At 42.2% G+C, this 20,018-nt stretch overlaps 1 protein-coding gene and 2 long non-coding RNA genes across 4 annotated transcripts; 1 reads left to right on the top strand and 2 right to left on the bottom strand.

The window, feature by feature from the left end:
- Positions 1-3,958: 3,958 nt before the first annotated feature.
- On the bottom strand, positions 3,959-7,253 carry LOC139614564 (uncharacterized). Its single transcript, XR_011687079.1, has 3 exons — positions 6,737-7,253; positions 4,683-4,730; positions 3,959-4,087 (listed from the first exon to the last, which is right to left on the bottom strand). It is a non-coding gene; the product is annotated as an uncharacterized lncRNA (long non-coding RNA).
- A 6,403-nt stretch (positions 7,254-13,656) lies between these two features.
- linc.pou2af1 (lnc RNA pou2af1) lies at positions 13,657-18,344 on the bottom strand. 2 transcript variants are annotated; one of them, XM_071471845.1, is made up of 5 exons: positions 18,179-18,344; positions 16,239-16,342; positions 15,733-15,784; positions 14,931-15,226; positions 13,657-14,255 (listed from the first exon to the last, which is right to left on the bottom strand). In XM_071471845.1, the coding sequence occupies exons 1-5, from the start codon at positions 18,183-18,185 to the stop codon at positions 13,905-13,907; spliced, it is 810 nt and encodes a 269-aa protein (XP_071327946.1). In that variant the 5' UTR covers positions 18,186-18,344; the 3' UTR covers positions 13,657-13,904. The 2 variants fall into 2 exon arrangements, with proteins under 2 accessions (XP_071327946.1, XP_071327945.1); XM_071471844.1 differs by lacking the exon at positions 18,179-18,344 and adding an exon at positions 16,467-16,497.
- Positions 16,612-19,997, top strand: LOC139614514 (uncharacterized). Its single transcript, XR_011687069.1, has 2 exons — positions 16,612-16,920; positions 18,128-19,997. It is a non-coding gene; the product is annotated as an uncharacterized lncRNA (long non-coding RNA).
- The last annotated feature ends 21 nt before the right edge of the window (positions 19,998-20,018 follow it).

Raw genomic sequence — 20,018 nt, 5'->3', positions numbered from 1 at the left:
ACGGACATAACGAGAGGTAATATGTAACTATGTGGAACAAACATTTAACTGTTTCACTGTCAAAATCCTTGGTGAACGAAACAGGAAGGTTTTCAGTTTTTGGAAGAAGCAGGAAATGGAGAAACAAACTACTTGTACAAACTCTAAATTTCACCTGAGGATTAATAAAGTATCTATCTATCTATCTATCTATCTATCTATCTATCTATCTATCTATCTATCTATCTATCTATCTATCTATCTTTAGTATCAAGGCAACTTTAAAGCAGAGGTAGTGTGATTTTAAGAGCCATCATCATCATCATTAACAGTGCTAATATGCACCAGCCTCCTCCTGCTCACGTAAACCTCTCATGTCTCTCATCCTCCGTCTGTTCTCTTTGACTCTTGGCAAATGGTTTATCTGATGACTCATCAGCCAACTCGTTTTGTTCTTTAAGTCTCTGCACCAGAACCTTGGTTGTGGATCAGAGACCGTGCAGTTCGTCCTCTGCTGCCTCGCTCTCACAGCTGATGTCTTTCAGCAGCAACGACAGAGATAAATTGTGTTGAAAGGTAACGTCATGTGCGATGCAATAGTTACATTATCTCAGACAGAGCCACGTGTGCTGATTCACAGATTCCCTTTAAAGCGTTCCATTTTGGGCCAAGAGGCGTTGTGGAGACATGCCTGTGCAGCACCTTCGGTACGTGCAGGGGTGGGACACGTGGAGCCCTCCTCCTGGAGGTTGTGTCAGGGTCCCACAGATCTACCACCCCAGGAGGCTGAGAGTGACAGTATTATTATCTCTTTTAACATTCACTCCGCTGTCACTATTACAAACTTATATCTTGGCAGCGCTCTCTATTAACTGGTCCTTTTTAAAGGGTTTATAAGTTAAACTCACAGCTTTATTAACGGATGGTAACTAATTTACTGATGCGTTGTACAGCTTTTATTGATAAGAACAACTTTTGGTTGGGAGTGTTCATCCTTTACTGTTTAGAATATAATACACTTTTAATTTAACTATAAATACTTGTTTTCCCACCTTCTGCTGAGCCATGAAGTTTGAAGTTATAAATATTAGTAAGTCGTTCATTATTGGAAACAGAACTGAAACACTATAGTCTCATTATAAGGTCCATTTAGAGCTTTTGAATTCATTGCATTATTGTAAATGTTGAAAGGCACTTTAAAGGGCCTGTTTGTAAGTTTTGCTATTGCTACATAGCTAACATTAGCATTAACAGCTGTTAGCAACTCACTGCAGCCTCCAATCTGCCCTGAAAACATAGTGCTGCTCAGAGGACGTCTTATAACCTCGTCCTCGAAACACAACGATAGCCGAAAGCTCTTCCCACCTGCACCTAAACAGCCCATTTAAGGACTTATCATGGATTTTGTCTCAAGTGCTCAGAAAAAACTAAATGTTCCATGACAACTGAAGGATTGTGTGATATGATTAAAAGCTCCAGAACAGCCACTAAATGGGCCGTGTGGTGAGATTGTGCAGTTTGTGAGCTGTTGTCTAGGAAGTCAAGGATGAACGTCTACATCAGCTTTACGAAAATCTCTGCCTTGACCTGAGTATGTGAAAAGCCATTGTTGTGTTCATGGCTGGGTGAACCTGCTCAGGGGTCCTGGGACATGTTGGAGCCTCTCTACATGTGCATTATATTCCTATGGTTGCTATTATTAGGTTTGCTGTGTGATCATTTTATTAAACACAAGTTAATTTAGTCACATGCAGTTTAACATGGCGTCCAGAGACATGCAGTTCAGGTTAATTTGCGACTCTAAATTGCCCGTAAGTGTGAATGTGAGCTTGGATTTGCTCCAGGCTCCATGCAACCCTAAAAGGATGAGCAGTTTGGCAAATAGAATAATTATAATCCATATAAAGGCCACTATTGCTATGGCTGATGTTTTGTTTAAGTGGTAAAAATTATGACTTTGAATTGCCTAACAGTGACCAAGGGCTGTTGGGGGTCAGGATCCGTGGGGTTGTTAATGTCACCATCGCGGTTTAATGCATGTGAGTAAATAAAAGTATACAATCAGACCAGAGAGCTGTATCAGGTTACTATAGAGATCAAATTCATGGGAGTGACTCAGGATAAAAACAGTGACTCACTTTGTCAACACTTCCCCACCTCAGTGGCATAGAGTCTATTTTCCCTCTTAAGTGGCTCAAGTGGTTTGTATGTATTTTAGCCTCCTGCACTGTTAAATCATGTTTATCTAGGAGGATCTTCACAGGATGTGAACCGTGAATGACGGAAATGTCATTTAATGATTTCAGCATCTAATATTATGTTAGTCCTTTAATGAGCTGAGTTGCAAATTTATTGGTGATGTAAACAGATGAGTTACAGTGGAGAAAATCTCCTGATGGTTTGACGGTGGCAGAGGGGAAGCAGCACATCCCAGGTACTTGGAAAGTTGCCCCCTTGATGGCATCTCGTGAGGGCCAGGTTTAAGAACTTAAAGGAAAAGTTTGACATTTTGGGAAAATGCATTTATTGACTTTGTGTGTGAGAGTCAGCTGAAAAAGTTTCACTCTCATATCTGTCTGTTAAATATTAAATATTTGCAGCTTTACGGGAAGTTTTGAGTCAATCCCAGCCAAAAAATATTCTGGCACCAAACCTCCTGTACATCGAACTGTGCTTATCACGCTTCAGGAGTTTTAAGAGCTGCTGTGTAGTATCTGAAGTTCTGTATGTTATGTTGTGTGAATTTATGGATTTGGTATGTTTAGCTAGTAGTCCCCTGGTCAATAAGATTTAATGGCCTTAGTCAGAAGGTACTAGGGTAAAAAGATTTAAGGACCTTAGCTAAAAGGTTTTAGGTCAAAAGGTCTAGGTGCCACTGGGAGATGGGTGACTCCCTCATCTTACGTAAGGAAGCCCTTTTTCTGCATTTACAGAAACCATATGTTTTACCTTAGGTTCACGAAAACAACCAACTCATATAGATGGGGAGTTAGAGCAGTTATTCAGAGGAGATTCACATTGGCTTCGACTCCTCTCTCAGGCAATCCATGGTGCTTGATTTGATGCTGGACTTCTTTGTAATAAACCTCATTATATACAAGCAAGACGGTGTCAGCGGAGTTTTCTTCATCATCATCACATCATCGCTGCTTAAGAAACAACAGCTGGTAGGCAGATAATTTTAACCTTTGGACAGAGATAGGCTTTTCTCCCTGCTCCTAATTCTTAGGCCAAAGCTAACTGCAAACTGCCGGCTGTAGCATCATATTTAGCACACACACAGTGAGAGAGTGGTACCAGTCTTTTCATCTGAAAATGTTGAACTCTTCCTTTAAAAGGACCAGAATTTTTGTACATGAACAGACGTCCATTGACTGACTGACTGACTGGATCTGAATGTAACTGGATTCTGGCTCTAAAAATTAGCACAAAGTTTATGGAAAAAAAAAAAAAAGCAAAACGTCAGTGTTAGATTGGCTGGTGCATGATTTTGAAATTCTACTACAGCTTTCCAGAGGGTTTTTCTAAAAGCCCTGTGGGGCATCTATGTTCTGCAAATCTTGTTCAGACAATGCACAACATCTGCCTTCATTTTTTACACATCAGCTTTATCTCGGTTTCCATCTGAGAAGTAAAACAGCCCTTTGCAGGAGGGACAACATCAACAACAGGAGCTGTGCTGGCACCAGTGCAGTCATGCCAAGGCCCGTTCTTCCTGCTCTGCTCTCAGACACTTAATGCAAACGTTTTTTTTTTCCTGAAACAGTCCAAGAGCAACAGAGATCAAGATTGCAAGTTCACAAGTACGCTTTCTGAAATTTTGTCACCAGTTCTCACGCAGAGGTATCTCCACGGTTATCTAATAAGAAGAGCGATGCAGGTAGAGTCTTACTGCAGGAATGTTGTGGTTGAACAAAGAAGGGGTTGACAATTATCTGCCCTTGATTTTATTTACATTACACCTATATATTATGAAGTACCTGACAGGTGAACTCTGCCTGTTCCCTGGAAATTTCCATATTAATTTCTGTAGATGGTGCTGGAGTGTGAATTATACAGCGTCAATCGGGGGGATCCAGCGCAGACATGTGCCTCAGTCAACTGAAAGCTGTCAAAGAAATGAAGCAGATTAGAAAGAACAATATTTCCCTCTGAAATGTAGAGGAGTGGAAGTGCAAAGTAGCATAAAATGGAAATACTCAAGTAAGGAGTAAGAATAAATATAAGTAAACATAAATGTACATAATTGTTTTCCACCACTGCTGATACAATTCAGTACACAAACTAAATTCCTGAGTGAAAACAAAGATGCCGCCTATTTTTGAAGCATCAAAAAGGTAAAAGACTATAACAAAAGCACCACAGACACACAAAAAGACCATTAAAATGAAATAATAAAGTCTAATACCCAATACCGCAACTAACCCTTCATTGTCTCACTACTCATGACTTAGCACCAGTGTTTGCTAAAATTATAGCATATATGACATTTTATATTGGAAATGAAATGTCAAGCCTGCATTGGAAATGAAAGCCAGCTAACGTTAGTTGTCTAAACTGTAACTTACGGCTAAAGTTAGAACCTAGCTAACATTAGTTTTCATTTGTAGCTACTTGACACAATCCAGTTCAGAAACTCTGAAGGTAAGACAGTAAAGTGTATTAAACTGGCTCAGTAATTAGCTACTGATACATTTACTTACGGTGTCTGAATTTGCTTGTGCGACGTTCAGGGGCAGAGACTTGAGGCACTGATGGAGTGAAGCAGAGACAAGACGTCAAGGTTAACGACCTGTATGATCCACTTTAGGTGCGTCTGAAATCATATCACAAGTTTCTTCCAGACAGGAATATGGGAAATATATTGTTACAATTATAGGTAAGTAGGATATATACATGTTTCAACCCCCCAAACTGTTGCTTTCACCCCTTTTAGGGGGTCCAAGTCTTCATTAGGGGGTCACATCCCCCCAATAATTGAACCCTGGATGGTGCTCTTTTGTTCTGCCGAAGCAGCTATCATGGATCTCTGGTAACTAAACACCTGGTTAACATAAAAACATTCACAGAGGGTTATTCTTTGGAAAGTGCTACCAGACTGAACAGGTTGATTCATCTTCATGTTCTTTTTCACAGCAACTGATTTACATGAAAACTATGACTCTGTACATGTTGGCTAATCTGCCTCCCCTTCCACCTCAGGTGTGTCCGCCCTCCACTTCCTCTGTTTGATGTGTAAATAGGACTTTCCTGTCACTCTCCCAGTGTGTGACCTGTCGACCCACTCTCTGTTATCAGGCCTGGGTGTGTGTCGGTGTTATGTGCAGAAAACATGAATGAGTGCAAACAGCCCTCGATTTACTCAATAAAGAAAGCACCTATAAGATATGAGTACACACATGTCAAGAGCTCACTTATCAGTTGTTGTGAAATACAGTGTGATGTTATCTGCACTGCTTTCCATCCACCTTTGCTTTATCCATGATGGGGTTTTATTTAAAGGCTTCCAGAGTTTAATGTTACTGAGATCAAACATGTTTCCATAGTTATCAGATGATAGTTGTTAAATGGCATCCAATCGAAAAAACATTAATTCTGCCGTTTAAATATTAACAAGAACAAAAGAAGCTCTATGTCTAGACCCAATAAATCTGATCATAAAACTTCAAAGAAGTCTCATAAAGGTGTACAACAGCATCACAGTGAACATCTTGTTTAATTTGGAGCATTTGTTTAATTTCCAGGGCGGTGAAGATACTTTGAAAACACAGCTTTGCAGCTACCAATCACTTTACAGTGGAAGAAGTTGAACTAGGGAGAAATCTAGTTTAGTTTACTAAAGCTATTTAGAAAAAGAAGTTCGACATGCTTTGTAAAAAAATGATCAAACTGACAATGATACAAAATTATAAGAAAATATGATACAAAACAGTGACAAAAAATAGCTGGAAAAGTGCTGGAATCTGGTTTGGTTCAGTGAGAGGATGTGTGTAGATGTGGCAGCCGTGTCACCACCGAGCAACACCCACCGTTGGCTTTTGCACATGCATTAAACAAAGGTGAAGTGTGGTGGTGGCTGTCTGACAAATGCATTGTCTGGGCTGCTTTCACAGTGGTCGACTGTGGTTTGACACTGGTCAAAGGGGTTCAACTACAGTGGAGAAGCAATGATAAAATAAAAGTAAGAAATCAGTCATTTCCTTTAATGGCCCAAGATGTTTTTTAGTTTCAGTAGGTAGGTACACAAAAATAGCAAAAAGGTAATTTAACGACTTGAATCACTATGTATATATGAATGTAGTTGAACTACCAGCATCTACTGCAAAATGTAGTTAAACGAATGGAGTCAAGTCGTGTTACATGAAATTCTGATGATCAGCCCAGATTCCCACATTTAAATTAGATTTGTACCAAACTCGGTGAAGGGATGGGGGCAGGCTGAGATATTATACATCGAAGTTCATTCTAGCAAATTTTCTGTTTAAGAAACTTGCTCCATTTCCTTATTCATGGCACTTTATTGCATTTTTACCAGTTGTCAGTGTGTCTTTGTTGGACCTATGATGCTGCACAATCCTAACACACTCACACACACACCGTTCCTGCAGATCAGTAACCAGGTGAACAATGATCTGCTGTAAATTTGCTTTTTATAGAGACAAAATGTTCCTGTTAAAGAGCACAGAGGAAAAACATAGCAAACAAAAAAACCCAAAAAAACATTGTTGTCTTTGTTGGCGTGTTCAAACGTCAGCACCTGCAAATGAGTGAGGAGCTGTGCTGAGGTCTGATGTGGGAGTTTCCTCACACCGATGTGGTGCTGCCAAGGTCTGCAGGGGGATTTCCACAAGTGCCAGTTCAGCAGGAGCATGAGGGGAACTCGCCAACAGGATCTGTGCAACACACACACACACACACACACTCACTCACTCACCAACCAATCTCTCAGTGTTTAACTTTGACACATACCATCCAGTTTCAGGTGTGAAAGTTGGGCGTGACGAGCAGTCAGGAGCGAAAACACAAAACCCTCTTCAGGTTTCTGGTGGTTTTTTTTGTTTGTATGTTTTGCTCAGACTGTGACCAGGATCAAGTCCTCAGAGAATCAGGTTGACATCAAAATTCAACATCAGCAGATTGACACCGTGACGTTTAGCAGACGTTGGGTTTTGCTCTGGACTAGAACGTCAGTATTTTATGTGTCAGGATGGAACAACCAGACCAGATTGAGTCTTTTGTTCCAGAGCTCTGAGTTTAGTTTTTACTTATGCTAAAAAAAAAAACTTTCAAGGATACCAAAATAAAGTAGTAGTGCTTTCTCACCGGGTATATAAACCTGGAGTCTCTACCAACTCATTCACCCCCTTTAGCAAATATATTTACATTTTAACATGATCCATGTTTACATACACACATAGCACTCGACTACTACCTAATACAGGATGAATAAATTCATAACAAACTCAATAGATGCTAAACAAAAGGCCAAACCAAAGCCCCCACCCCCCACCCCTCCTCTCTGACCACTTGGTTCAGCCTGACCAGGTAAGTGGCCTCAGCTGAGCCTCTGCAGCTCCATGAACACACGCCCCCGGAAGTAGATCTCAAAGAGGGAGTGGTTGGTAGACTTCAAAATAAAAGCACAGCATAACAAAAATGAACTTCCTGTATTAGTATGTCCAACTTTACACCATCAGTGTTTTTTTTTCCTTAGTCAGGGGGACGTTATTTGGGGACCTCCCTTCATCACCATGGTTACTATATTAACAGTCATGGCTTGGTTAGGTTTAGGAAAAGATGGTGATTTGGGTTGAAATAAGTACAATAATAACAATGAACGGTCATGGATAATAGAAACAACATAAACTGCTACTGTCACATGGGAATCGAACACCGCTCTCCTGTGTCATATTCATCCATCCACCCCAACCTCCTCCTGACGTGGACTTTGTCGCTCTATAAACTACGTCACCGCACTTTTCCCTTCGCTCCTGTCATCATTACTACGACCACTAGATGTCGCCTAGCAACAAAAGGTAACTATGGGTCATAATAACCTCCTGGCAGACGACCTGTGGGCTCGTTTTTTACAGAGGAACAATCTCCTTAAAACCAACAAAATATCAACATCAGCTGTCGTGAGTTTTCTACTTTAAATGGATGTTTTCACTACACGTCGTCCTGACACTGAATTTCATCACAGCCAAATGTCATCACCGAGTGATGCTGGCGGCTGACTACACGCCTGCAGGAATGAGCCCGTCTGGCACCTGGCGTCAAGCAAAACTGTTGCAGAAACTCATCATGCTTAGGTTTTCACGACTAGATTCAACTTGTCATCTTAATGATATAAAACACCAGCAGAGAAATATTTCACATATTTGTCCTGCTGCTTCATCTTTCTGATTACAAGTCATGATACTGAGCAAAATCCCACGGGCCAAGTTTCAGAGTAAAACGTGCCAAGAAAAGTTTTTAAAAAAATCTATCCTTAAAGGTGAAAGGTATCTCTGGGTCCTTTTTGGTGTTTTGTGGTTTTGTGTATATTTTTTAGAAGTGGCCAAAATTAAGATCCTGTGATAAAGAAACATCACAGTGTAACATCAGGGATTAATGTTGGTCCAGGAATTTATGGGAGAGTCCTTTCAGTGAAAGTGTTGGAAATGTTCAGATATGATTGGATACACTGTCTTCCGAAAGTATTCAGGCTACTTCATTTTCTGCACAGTTTATTGTGTTGTAAATTTTATTTTTTACAGTTTTTACTTTTGGAAATGAGAGATTTCAGTTTTTACTTCGTCATTATGCATTATTGAGTGTAGATTGATGGACGAAAACGATAATTTTATTCATTTAAAATTTAATCTACAACACAATAAACTGTGCAGAAAGTGACAGGGTCTGAACTTGAAACCCGAAACCACTGGATGCAGTTAGAGTTGCAGTTACATCCATAGAAATTCAGTGTCCTGTTTGTTCACACAATAAATCAAAATTAATTACAGTAAGTCTTGAATTGAATCTTTGAGGGGAAAGATGAAGTAAAATACAAACCTGAAAGTTCAGACGACACCCTCAAGCAAATAAACGAACAAAAAACACAAATGCATAATTCTCCATAATAATTTTCATACAGCCCCTTAGAATCAAACAGTGAACTACAGGCTGTGAGGTTAATTTCCTCAGTTAACCAGAATGCAGTGCAGCTACAATCAGGTTATAATGGCTGGACTGTACTGGCATGAGTATTATTGGATAATATTGAGTAATTGTATTATTATTGATACTGACCTTTACCTGTTGTACTTCTTGCAGATGAGACTCAGACTCAGGTGCTCTAACTTTCAGTTTTACCTCTGAAGAAAGTGGTTGGGATAATTATCTTAAACTGTTGGTTATCTTGTCAAGGGCTGGATTAAGGTGGGATTACCAATCATGCAAAGTAGGCATCTATCCTGGGGGCCCCCAGAGCCTCAGGCAACCGGAGGCTGCAGGTTCAACGTATGGTAATCAGTTTGTGGTGATTTAAAGGATTGGTTGACATTTCTTAAAAATCTGTGTTAAAGTGATGGTCCGGTGCCCGTATGTACATTAGAAATGGTTTTACTTCCTGTCATCACTGCTCCTGTTCACACCGGCCGTTAGGCGATCTCACAAATGTACTGAATTTCTATACATGACATATAAATACTTACAAAATAAAAGCACATATGAACAAATTATATATAAAACCTATTAGTTTTTATATATAAAATATATATATTAGTTTTTTATATATAAAAAATTGGAACAATTTCATAAATTAACAAATATGTCCAGCCCATACAAACATGTATATTTAGGTCCAAAAGTCTGGCACCACTACAGAATGGGAGAAGATTAAAAAGAAAAATATACAGCATATAAGCATAAAGAATTTAAATTTTTTTATGTGTATGTTGTTTTAATAAACTTGCATATATAAATTAAATATGTGTCATTAACATATATAGTTCAGTATATATTATACCATTTTTATTATATGAACAATTTTACTTTGGGTATTTCATCAGCATATGTGTGTGTGTTAATGATATAAGCGACATATACGGCAACATCACTCTTGATAGAGGAACAAATATGTCATATATTACATGTCTGCACAGGGATCTTCTTAAGTGATGTGGGACAAAATTCACAGTCCTGGTTTTGTGTCAGAAAATATACAAAGTTCATCTGAGGTTAGACTGAGTTCGACAAATTCAATGAGCGTCTTTCAAAGCACCAGCAATAAATGATTCCCTACATGTGCAATACATTGAGATTTTAGACACTTTTGATATTAGTCGATCAAGGAGAAAACAGTGCAGCTAACAGAGCTGCCCAGCTGTTTCCCAGAATGAGATTTCGAGTGGTTTTGTTTATGCAGCCTCCTCTGTGGCGGGGCCCCCAGCTCCGAGAGATAACTGATATGGAGATTAGAGCTGTTGTGATAAATGGATTGAAACTTCACAAAAGGCCAGACAGTGTGAGCCACTAATTCCTTGTTTTCTCATCAGAAGCTATCAGAGCCTTATCAAACACCTGAAGGGATGAAGCATGTCAACACACACACAATACACACTCTCTCACACACAAACACACACACACCCACTCCTCCCCTCTCGTGCAGCCTTGTTGAACCACTTGCCGGTCGGACCCTGGAGGGGACTTGCAGCAGAATGCAGAGGCTTGTTTACGGCACGGGATCAGAGTGAGGAGCTGCAGACAGATCAGGTTTGGGTGGATCAGATCTCGATCTGTTTGAACTCCCCTGCTGTCAGTTAGGAGCCCCACATTCCCCAGCCCTTTGACTTTAATGCCTGAGAGCCCTAACTTTGCCACTGTCTGCAGCAGCTCGCCGTCCGCCTTGCAGGGGATTACAGCTTTGACATTCAGCCCTCGGTCAGGCTCAGGGTTAAAGAAAAATCATACTAAAGGCTGCTGTTGTCGGCGGTTTGTGCACGAAGCTTCACTCCTTGAAGTTTTCAGCGATATACAAGGAGAAACATTTGGGACTTCATTTAAGAAACAGTCAAAACTGTGCACGAAAGACTTTCTGCAACAACCATTAACAGCAGCAGGAGGAGGAGTGTTGCATGTATTCCACGACCTGTGTGTGAAAACATTCGAGAAAAAAAACAGAATATGGTAAAAAACTAAAATTGAAATGTATTCATTTCACTCTTCATTTCAAATGACTCATTATTCTTCTAATTACGAACCGTGTCACGACATGCAGATGAATGGCTGCGCTGTGATGTTATTTCGTACGCTCTTTACGCACAAGAATGGGGTCACGCCCTCAGGCAAACCTGCGCCAGATTTGTGGCCCCTGCCAGCAGGTCAGCAACAACAGCTAACTGCTGCCTCCACAGTGAATGGGGGGAGGAGGAAGGTGAGGCTGTCTCCAGTGCCCCCCCACCCCCCCGCAGCTTTAAGACACTGGAGCACAGCTACACACACCAAGCACCTGTGACACAGTCTGACACCTCCCTGCTCTAATTTGAGTTTTCATTATTAGATCATTGTGATTTAGCAGCTAATAAATCAATGAATCAATTTCTCCTGTTCAGTAAAATCAATAACCCACTGGATCTTGTGACAAAGCTGGAAACAGACTTCCTGATAAGTTATTGATTTGGACTTGCATGGTGTTTCATGGCGTTGCTACGGTAACAATAAATCAAACACTTGAACGACCTGATTTATATGTGGAGTCTGTTTCTATTAACATTTATAGTCAATGATATATTAATGTTAAGTTATTATGAGCCTGGCGCAGAAATATCAAGTATAATATAAGTTTACGGCTCAGAGGTGAGTTTGTGTCAGGTTTTTTTTCACTTTTGAATAAAGAAAACTTTAAAATGTGAATTCTGTAAAAATTAAAGGCCCAAAATTTAGAGGAGAATGTGACTTAATCATATTAGTTCTTCTAGTGCTTTCAATCAATACTGATGGACTTTCCTTTTTTAGACTTTGTTAGACTTTGATTTGGACTTTTCATGACCACTCGGAGAGATTTGAGATAAAAATGGAACAGAAATAAAGTAAGGACACAGTGACACTTGTCTCCCTACAGTAAGAATGAAGTGATAAAAGTATTCACTATTGTCTCTAATAACTTATTTACTTAAATCTTACTTATAGCTCGCTCCCCTGGTGTGTTTGTGTATGATTAGGTGGGTTTTGGGTTATTGATTTTATGTGGTTTATATGCTGATATGAAAATGTGTCATTAAAAATAATACCAAGATTAGTCGACTCTGATGTTTTTATTTTTATTTTAATTTTATTGGCAGTACTTTTATTCTACAGAAACTAATCTATTTCTTTCATCCAATCTATTTCTCAACAAACTGAAATGTCAGTGTCTCTCTGTCAAAGTGAGAGAATGAGCAGCTCACTCTGTAAAGTTTTTGTTTTATTTCATTCACCCAGAAAAAGTGTTAAATTGTGGTTTACCTCCCTAAAGTGCTGGAGTCTGATCCTCGTTTGCAGGTGAACCCAGGATCCAATTGATCATTAATAGAAACGGTCATGTTGAGACCTGCTGTGGCCCTGTTTTGTGTTTTGTGTTGCTTTGTCATGTAAATATATGGGATTGACATAAGATATTGAATCTGGTGCTGAGTAATGTTCAAGAGCAGGATCATGAAGTTTAAGTGGATAAATCTGGTGTTTGAGATTAATTATAAAGATAATGATGCTTAAATATTAATCAGTCCAAATTCAATCCAGCTTGTAATTTTTTGACAAACCAAATTTAAAAAGGCAAATTTTATTCATTAAATTAACAGTTCAATTATATTTTCTATAAATTTTATTTCTTTAAATTATGATCCTTTTTGTTTTTGCTGAGAATAAGTACATTTTATTTTGTTAAAAACATTTCATAATTAGTGTTAAATCATGGTGCTGCCTGAGAAAGAGTGCCAGCAGCTGCCCACACTGAACATATTAAAGTCATCGGACAGTTTTCTCCTTTTTTATCTCAGTATTATCACTGTTTCCTGCTCATGTCATCAACCAGGCACATTGACCTTAATATTTACGATACATCTCTGATAATACGACGACTGAAACAACTTGAGAAACCGCCCACAGGAGCCTGAGCTGAGAGAACATTCACGCCTTCGCCCATTAAGTTTCGCTTCAAACATTTCATGTCAAGAGTCCAAGAAACCTTCAGTCACACTATCTACAGTTCAGGTTTGAGCAAGTCAAGAACCTCACAGCTCCAGAAGCTCGGAGAGCAACACAGACACATGGTCATTACGTAAGCTGAGGAGAAGCACCGCAGAGTCTTTCATGTGACCCAGAGCCTCTTAGCTCCTCAAAAACTCTGACCTCTCTCATCTAGAAGTGCCACTGAACTTTCCTCCTGATGAACTCAGATCGCTCAGGATTCCTTGCAGTACAGCCCAGCTCAGACCCACGATTTATTTTACTCTCCTCCCTCTCAGATGGTCGTGTGGTGAAGGAAGGAGACCTGATGTTAGACAACATGAAGGATCACGGTGGTGTTGTGAACCTGCAGGACCAGACGCTGGTGAACTTGACCGAGACCGTGACTGAGAACACGGCGGCAGTGAGCTCAGGCGTCACCGCGCCACACTTTGCTTTCTGCTCAGTAAATGAACACGAGGACACTGCTGAGTTCAACGCATTTTTATTTAGTGCGGCAACAAGTTATGTGTATGAAAATAAATCTAAATAGTAAAAAAAAAAACAGTAATCAGTAAAAAAATATCAGCATTTCCATCCACTCAACATTCATCATATTCACTCCACCAAAGCACAAACCAGTAAAGTCACACTGAAATGCAGAGGGGACCATCAAGCAGCCTCACCGAGCACCTGACGGGAATCATATTTACAGTCGGACGACACAACAGGTCTCATCATAGCACATTGTAACACATTTCAGAGCCCATCTGCAAATCCCTCTTAAAAATGTTGTCTTCCACAGGGCAGGCGTACGGATAGTCTGTGGGGTTGTAGTAAGGCGCGTATTCAGGGGCAGAGAGGCTCTCCTGCTGGGCCGGCCAGCAGTGGGGCAGGCAGTAACAGTCCTGGAGGTTGCAGTGTTGGTAGTGGTAGTGCTCTGAGGCGAAGCCGTGGTAGCTGGGCTCCATCCTGGTGGGAGAGTCGTAGCAGGAGGAGGAGGAGGAGGAGAAAGAGTCCTGTGGCGAGTAGCTGTTGTGATCCACGGGGCTGCAGAGCTTCAGCGACTCTGGCGGGGAGCACGGAGCCTGACAGAGGAGGAGAAGACATGCAGGATTATTTTCTGAGCAGGAGTTTGCAATGGTGTCAGAGACACCAGTGAGTGGGGATTTTGTTTTGGTTTTCAATGTGAATCAGGTTAATTATTCCTTTATTAAAGCTACTGAAATAATAATGTTCCCTCAATCATGTGTGCATAGCTAAACTGACTTTATTTAAGCTTGTGTAAGTATTTTGTTATCTGTCATTCTCATGTTGTTATTTGTCAAACAAAACCAGATCTGATAACAAACAAAACAAAATTAGGAAGGCTCCTGTAAATGTACCTGCAGGCCACATAAATATATCATCATCACTACACATGTCAACATGGCATCACATGTGGAATTCAAGTCCTAACAAGTCTCTGCTGAGGACACACATCTGTGCCAAACCTCCATTCCAAAACCACACAATTTGATGTTGCCTGAGACGCTCATCACTGTAAGACCACGATTTAAGGCGTTTACCAAAGGTCTTAAACGACCCTTTAATTCGGCGTGATCCTGGTTACATTTTTTATTTTTATTTTAGAAACATTTATTTTTTAAGAATTGTAAATGTGCAGCTGCTGCACATATTTATAACGCACATAGGAATTGCAGTTTTCTTAAAGGCACCGTTTTTTAAATGGAGTTTGGTCAGTGTCAGAGGCCGATACCTACCATCCCGTTTCCATAGCAGTCCGCATCCGAGGACAGTCCGTGGCACCAGGGCAGCGGGAAGGCGGGCGGGGGGGGCAGGGAGGCGTTGTAGCCGCCGCCGGTGCTGCTGTCGGTGCTGCCGCCGCCACTGTAGCAGTTGCCGGGCAACATCATGTCCCCAACCTGCGGCTGGATGTCGTTAAATGCGTCCCCCTGCATCTGGAAGCTGCACGAGCTGTCAGGTATTTGCAGGTGGACGGCTCGCGCCCCACAGCTGGCGGGAGGAGGCTCCACGAAACGAGCCGCGGGAATCAAACCTGGCCACGAGAAAACAAACCGACATTATAAAGACGATCGCGGACATTAGCTCAGCTGTCGCGTTAAAGTCCGAGGACCCCCGGGATTTACGACGCTTTTCAAAATAAAAGTTTTTTGTTTTCTTTTCTCTTGCTCCAATCTGTCTGCGGGAGCGCGCACGGCGGAGGCGCCGCGCAGCCTCTGTGGCGGCGCCGGAGCTCGGGATGAGATTTAAATAGGCCCATAAGTTCACAGAGTGATGTCATAACAACATCAGCACACATGTGGTTTATAAAGAGGACCCTGCTCCTCCGACCGGGGCTGTCAATGGCTGACTACAAACAGTGACCGAGCCTCTCACTCAGCTGGTTTTTCTCTCTCTCTTTATCTGCAGCTCTTTGTTTTCCAGATGTTTGCAGGAGCAGCTGGAGCTGAGCTTAAGGCTGCATCTTCATGTGGGAGGAGGTGGCTTCACCTGCTGCTGCAGCTCTGCTGGATTCATCTGACCGGACTCTGCTGAACTTACCCGGAAAAGTGGACACGTAGAGATCCTGGAGGTCGACGCACGGCGGAGGCACCTGTGGGGTGGGGGGGGGTGGGGGAGGATGAGGGAGAGGAAGAGGAAGGAGAGGAAGAGGAGGGAGAGGGAGAGGAAGAGGAGCAGGAGGAGGAGGAGGAGGAGGAAGGAGAGGAGGAAGAGGAGGGAGAGGAGGAAGAGGAGGAGGAGGGAGGAAGAGGAGGAGGAGGAGGAGGAGGGAGAGGGAGAGGAGGAGGAGGAAGAGGAGGAGGAGGGAGAGGAGGAAGAGGAGGAAGAGGAGGAGGAGGAGGAGGAGGGAGAGGAGGAGGAGGAGGAGGAGGGAGAGAGAGGGAGAAACTATCAGACACTTTTCTCAGAACATTTGAGCGACCACTTTACTTTTCTTTATTTTTTCTTTCTTGCAAATGTGTCTGCAGGTGTGTTGACTGCGCATGCGCGGGATTTTGTTGTGGAAGGGGGGAGGGGGGGGCAGAAGGGGGGAGGGGGGTATTTACCGTCTTCAGCTTGTTGCTGTCGGCCTCGCGGGCTCTGTGCCGCTGCAGCAGCTCTTTCACGGTGGTCTTCACGCGGACGCCCTGGTACACCTTCACGTGCTTACCTGCGTGACGAAAACAGCGCGTTCGTCATGTTTACTAAACACGTGCATCTCAGCAGACAGTAACAGACACTGACCCCGCCCCTCCCCAGCCCCGCCCCCTCCCGCTGCAGAACACACACATCACCTGAAAACACTGACATAAATAAAATGTCTTTAATTTCTTTCTTTTTTTATTCCAGTTTGTCCATGAAGTGACTCTGTCGCCACATTTTCCTCCCGATCAACAGCTGAATGTGATGTTATTCAGGTGGAAACTTTGGTAACACACAACATGTTATAATAAACAATAAATGGTTTATTCTGTGTGCGGTGCTTCTTTGTGGGAGGAATCGGAAACAGCAGGTTTTCAGGGCCGGTTTCGGGCTGTGGTTTCGGGTGTTTTCGCCCGCTTGTCCCGCTTGTCCCGCTTGTCCCGCTTGTCCCGCTTGTCCCGGCCTCGGAGCCCGAGAGCTCCGGGCCGGGACTCGCTCCTCGCGGTGTTTCCGCTCCCGCCGCCACTGCCGCGCTGTGTGCGCCGCGCTGCCGACGCGCCTCCGTCCAGACCAGGAACAAAGGACAGCGACACGAAGTGCGCCACCGTAAGTGTGTTTTTCTGATCATAAACGCAGATATGGCCGCCTGCATGTTGTGGTAACGGACACGGGTCGATCTGGAGCTTGAAGTCCGTTCAGGATGGTTTGTTTCGGCTGGATGGAGGCGCTGGGGGCGACCGCGTAAAAGGCACAAAGACAAGAGCCGGAGAGACTCCGGGAAGCGGCCCGGGACCGAAACCACGACCTTTTCTCAGCGAACGCGTTAAAGCTGCTGATGTGAGGTGCAGCTGTGGACGTGAGTCGGTCTCAAAGTAAACTTTGTGTCGGTGAAGCGGCCCCGCAGAGATCCACCCAAACAACCCGCTGTTTGCGCGTCTGAGCGCCATGTTCCCTGCGTGTGCTCGTTCCGGAAAAAGTTAGATTTGCGCTTCGGTTTGATCAGATTGAGGGAAATTCAGCTTTCGCTCTGTTCATAAACTCAGCCCGAGCTCCTTCTCCGTTCTCTGACATTCAGTTCACTTCTCCCGCCTTTGGGTATGAAATGCTGCGGCACCTTTACGCGGCCCTGCTCACAGATTTTTACCTATAGTGGAGTTTGGTGAAGGGACGCGCAGAGAGGGTGCGCGGAATTCAGACCCAAAGGCGGAATGTGAAGCCCGGGAGTGACGAGCTGCCTGGAAAAAGGCGATTTGATAAGAGACGAAGAACTGCTGAAACCTCATCTGATAAATATTCATACAGCTAAACTACTTCATGATTTGTCTTAAATGAGCCAAATACTGGGCCAAAATCGCACAGCAGACACATCCCACTCTAACGCGGCTTACTCAGCCTCCTGTTACGCAAAAAGCAACTCGGGGAAGATGCGGCTGAAATGTCTGATCCAGCAGTAATTATCTGAAATAAAAATGTCTCTGAAAGTGATCACCCACATGTTCTGGCCTGTGTTAATGCATGTGGGCAACACGGAACACACCGTGAATCTATAGCAGCCGCTGAGGCTGTGAGGGGAGCCTGGATGGAGGGAAGGCGACTCTCCTGAGCCACACAGCAGCCAGGAGACAGGTGGCATAAACTACTACATTCACCCCCTGAACTTTCATTTCACTGTTGCTCATTTTATAAATGACTAAAAACAATAATGAAATCTACATTTAAAGGAAAAACCTGCTCATTTTACATGTGACTCTGGTGTGTTTTCCAAATTTGCTTCTAAACTTTCCATTTTCTTCTTTTCTTTTCTGTCTAACAGGACAAAAGCTGCAAAAATGATTTCCAGATGAAAATCCAGTGTGAAACTCACCAGACATGATGGCAGAGATGAGGAGAGGCTCTCTGGAGAAGACCTGAGGGACTCCACAACGTCCTTTTCTGCCTCAGCAAAATGGCCAAGAACGAAATTTGTGCAAAATTCACAAAAAAACTCAACACAAAAGTCTCACAGCAGAGTCAGAGCATACAATAATATTGTAATATAGCTGTGAACATATTAGTTTGAGATTTTCTCCCTCCATGCCTACTATTTAAAACCCCTAGAACTCAATGATTTGACAATGATTTGATTGCGCGTTACTTTCAATTTGAATATTCAGAGGCAACGGAGTTTTATCGATTTTTCTTTAAAAATCACTACGCAGGGACATTGTATAAGCACTACTTTAATGTAATATGTTAGTATTTTATACTTTGACCAAACAGAAACCATACTTTTATTAATTTTATCCTCCATTTGCAATATGAGGGCATCACACCCCCTCATTAAGCACTGCAGCACTGGGTGCCTCATAAACGCAACTTTTAACACCGTAAATCACCTTATATCTGCGGCCAGGCATCCACTGAGCTCCTTCCACACGCCTGCAGTACTTTGGAGCAGATTTTTAAGCTTTTTTCTGAGAAAAACATAAAATTGTGAGAGAAGTGGGCGTGGCAAAGGGCAGCAGCCATCTTTGGCTCTGCAGGCCTTGTGAGCTCCGGTGCTGGGCACTCACCTGCTGCAGGCTGCAGGGGGACCACTCTGCTGCTCTCAGCTCCTCTCACTTCACCTTAGGGACACTTTTAATTCTTAAAAAGAAAAACTTACTCAACAATAATTAAGATTTTTCCAGTGAAGTTTAATAAGATGTTTATTAATGTTTAAAAACACCATCTTGATTCAGCACTAAATCTCCTCCATCCAGCTGATTTAAACTAAAATCTATTCATGTGTTAATAATTTATAAAAGGCTGTTTTATTAATTTCATTTTATTAATTACTATTAGTCAATATATTCACTTCACTTCACTTCACTTGTGTAACAGGCTGCATTAAACCTTTAGTAATCTATTTTTAAGAACGTGGAACAAACATTAATGATTTAATTGTCAGAAATTACAACAAATGACAAACATTTTGATTTATTTGAAATGTTTCACATTCAGGCAGCTGTAAACATCTGGAGCAGCTTGGTCTCTGGAGCTGGTCAAACATTATTCTGTAAATGCTGCTGTTATTACTGTTGTTATCATGACTTTTCTCAGTTATAGAAACCTTATTATTAGTAGCAGCAGCAGTTAAAGAGTCACTGTCCTCACTCCAGAGAGAAAACCTGGCCTTTAGACTGATGTTAGCCGCCGGTTTGTTTTATATATTTATAACTTGAAAGCCCTTCTTTTGTCATCTGAAGCTCTTTGCACTAAGTCCCTCTTGTATTCCACAGTCGGACACTTCCCTGCCCTCCCTGCTCTCCGGCCTCTGCTGCAGCAGCGCGTCAGTGGCTCCACCTAGTGGCCAAACTCCCTCCTCCCCGCAGCGGCTCAGGAATTAAACCCCAACAGCCTCATATAATCAACTACAACACACACAAAACCCCTTTGTAACAGATTCTGGACAGTGTTGTGTGTATATAACAGTGTTGTTATATACACACATATATACACAAGGGGGCTGCAGGGTTAGACAGTATAAAGGCTGCTGAATCAGTATCTGCCTTTACTCTGACTGCAGCTGATTTCTAGCTTAAAAAATAAAAAAATTAAAAAAATAAAGAGAAGAAAAAAGGAAAACATGGCACTCATTGTAAATTACAACTGTACAAATGCTGAACATGATAAAGTGTTGGAAAATAAAGCAGAACAGATCTGATTCGTGTTTCTGTTTGATA

Source organism: Trachinotus anak, unplaced genomic scaffold (assembly GCF_046630095.1).
Source record: "Trachinotus anak isolate AG129_WGS33_773 ecotype Australia unplaced genomic scaffold, CSIRO_AGI_Tana_v1 ptg000034l, whole genome shotgun sequence".
NCBI lineage: Eukaryota > Metazoa > Chordata > Actinopteri > Carangiformes > Carangidae > Trachinotus > Trachinotus anak.
This window is presented reverse-complemented; position numbering and strand designations above follow the sequence as displayed.

Bases quoted from the DNA above. Each gene is read 5' to 3' on its own strand.
- linc.pou2af1 (XM_071471844.1), bottom strand. The intron at 15,227-15,732 runs GTAAGTTCAGCA...TCTCGTGGCCAG, and splicing joins CTACGTGTCCACTTTTCCGG to GTTTGATTCCCGCGGCTCGT. The intron at 14,256-14,930 runs GTAGGTATCGGC...CTCCTCTGTCAG, and splicing joins ACTGCTATGGAAACGGGATG to GCTCCGTGCTCCCCGCCAGA.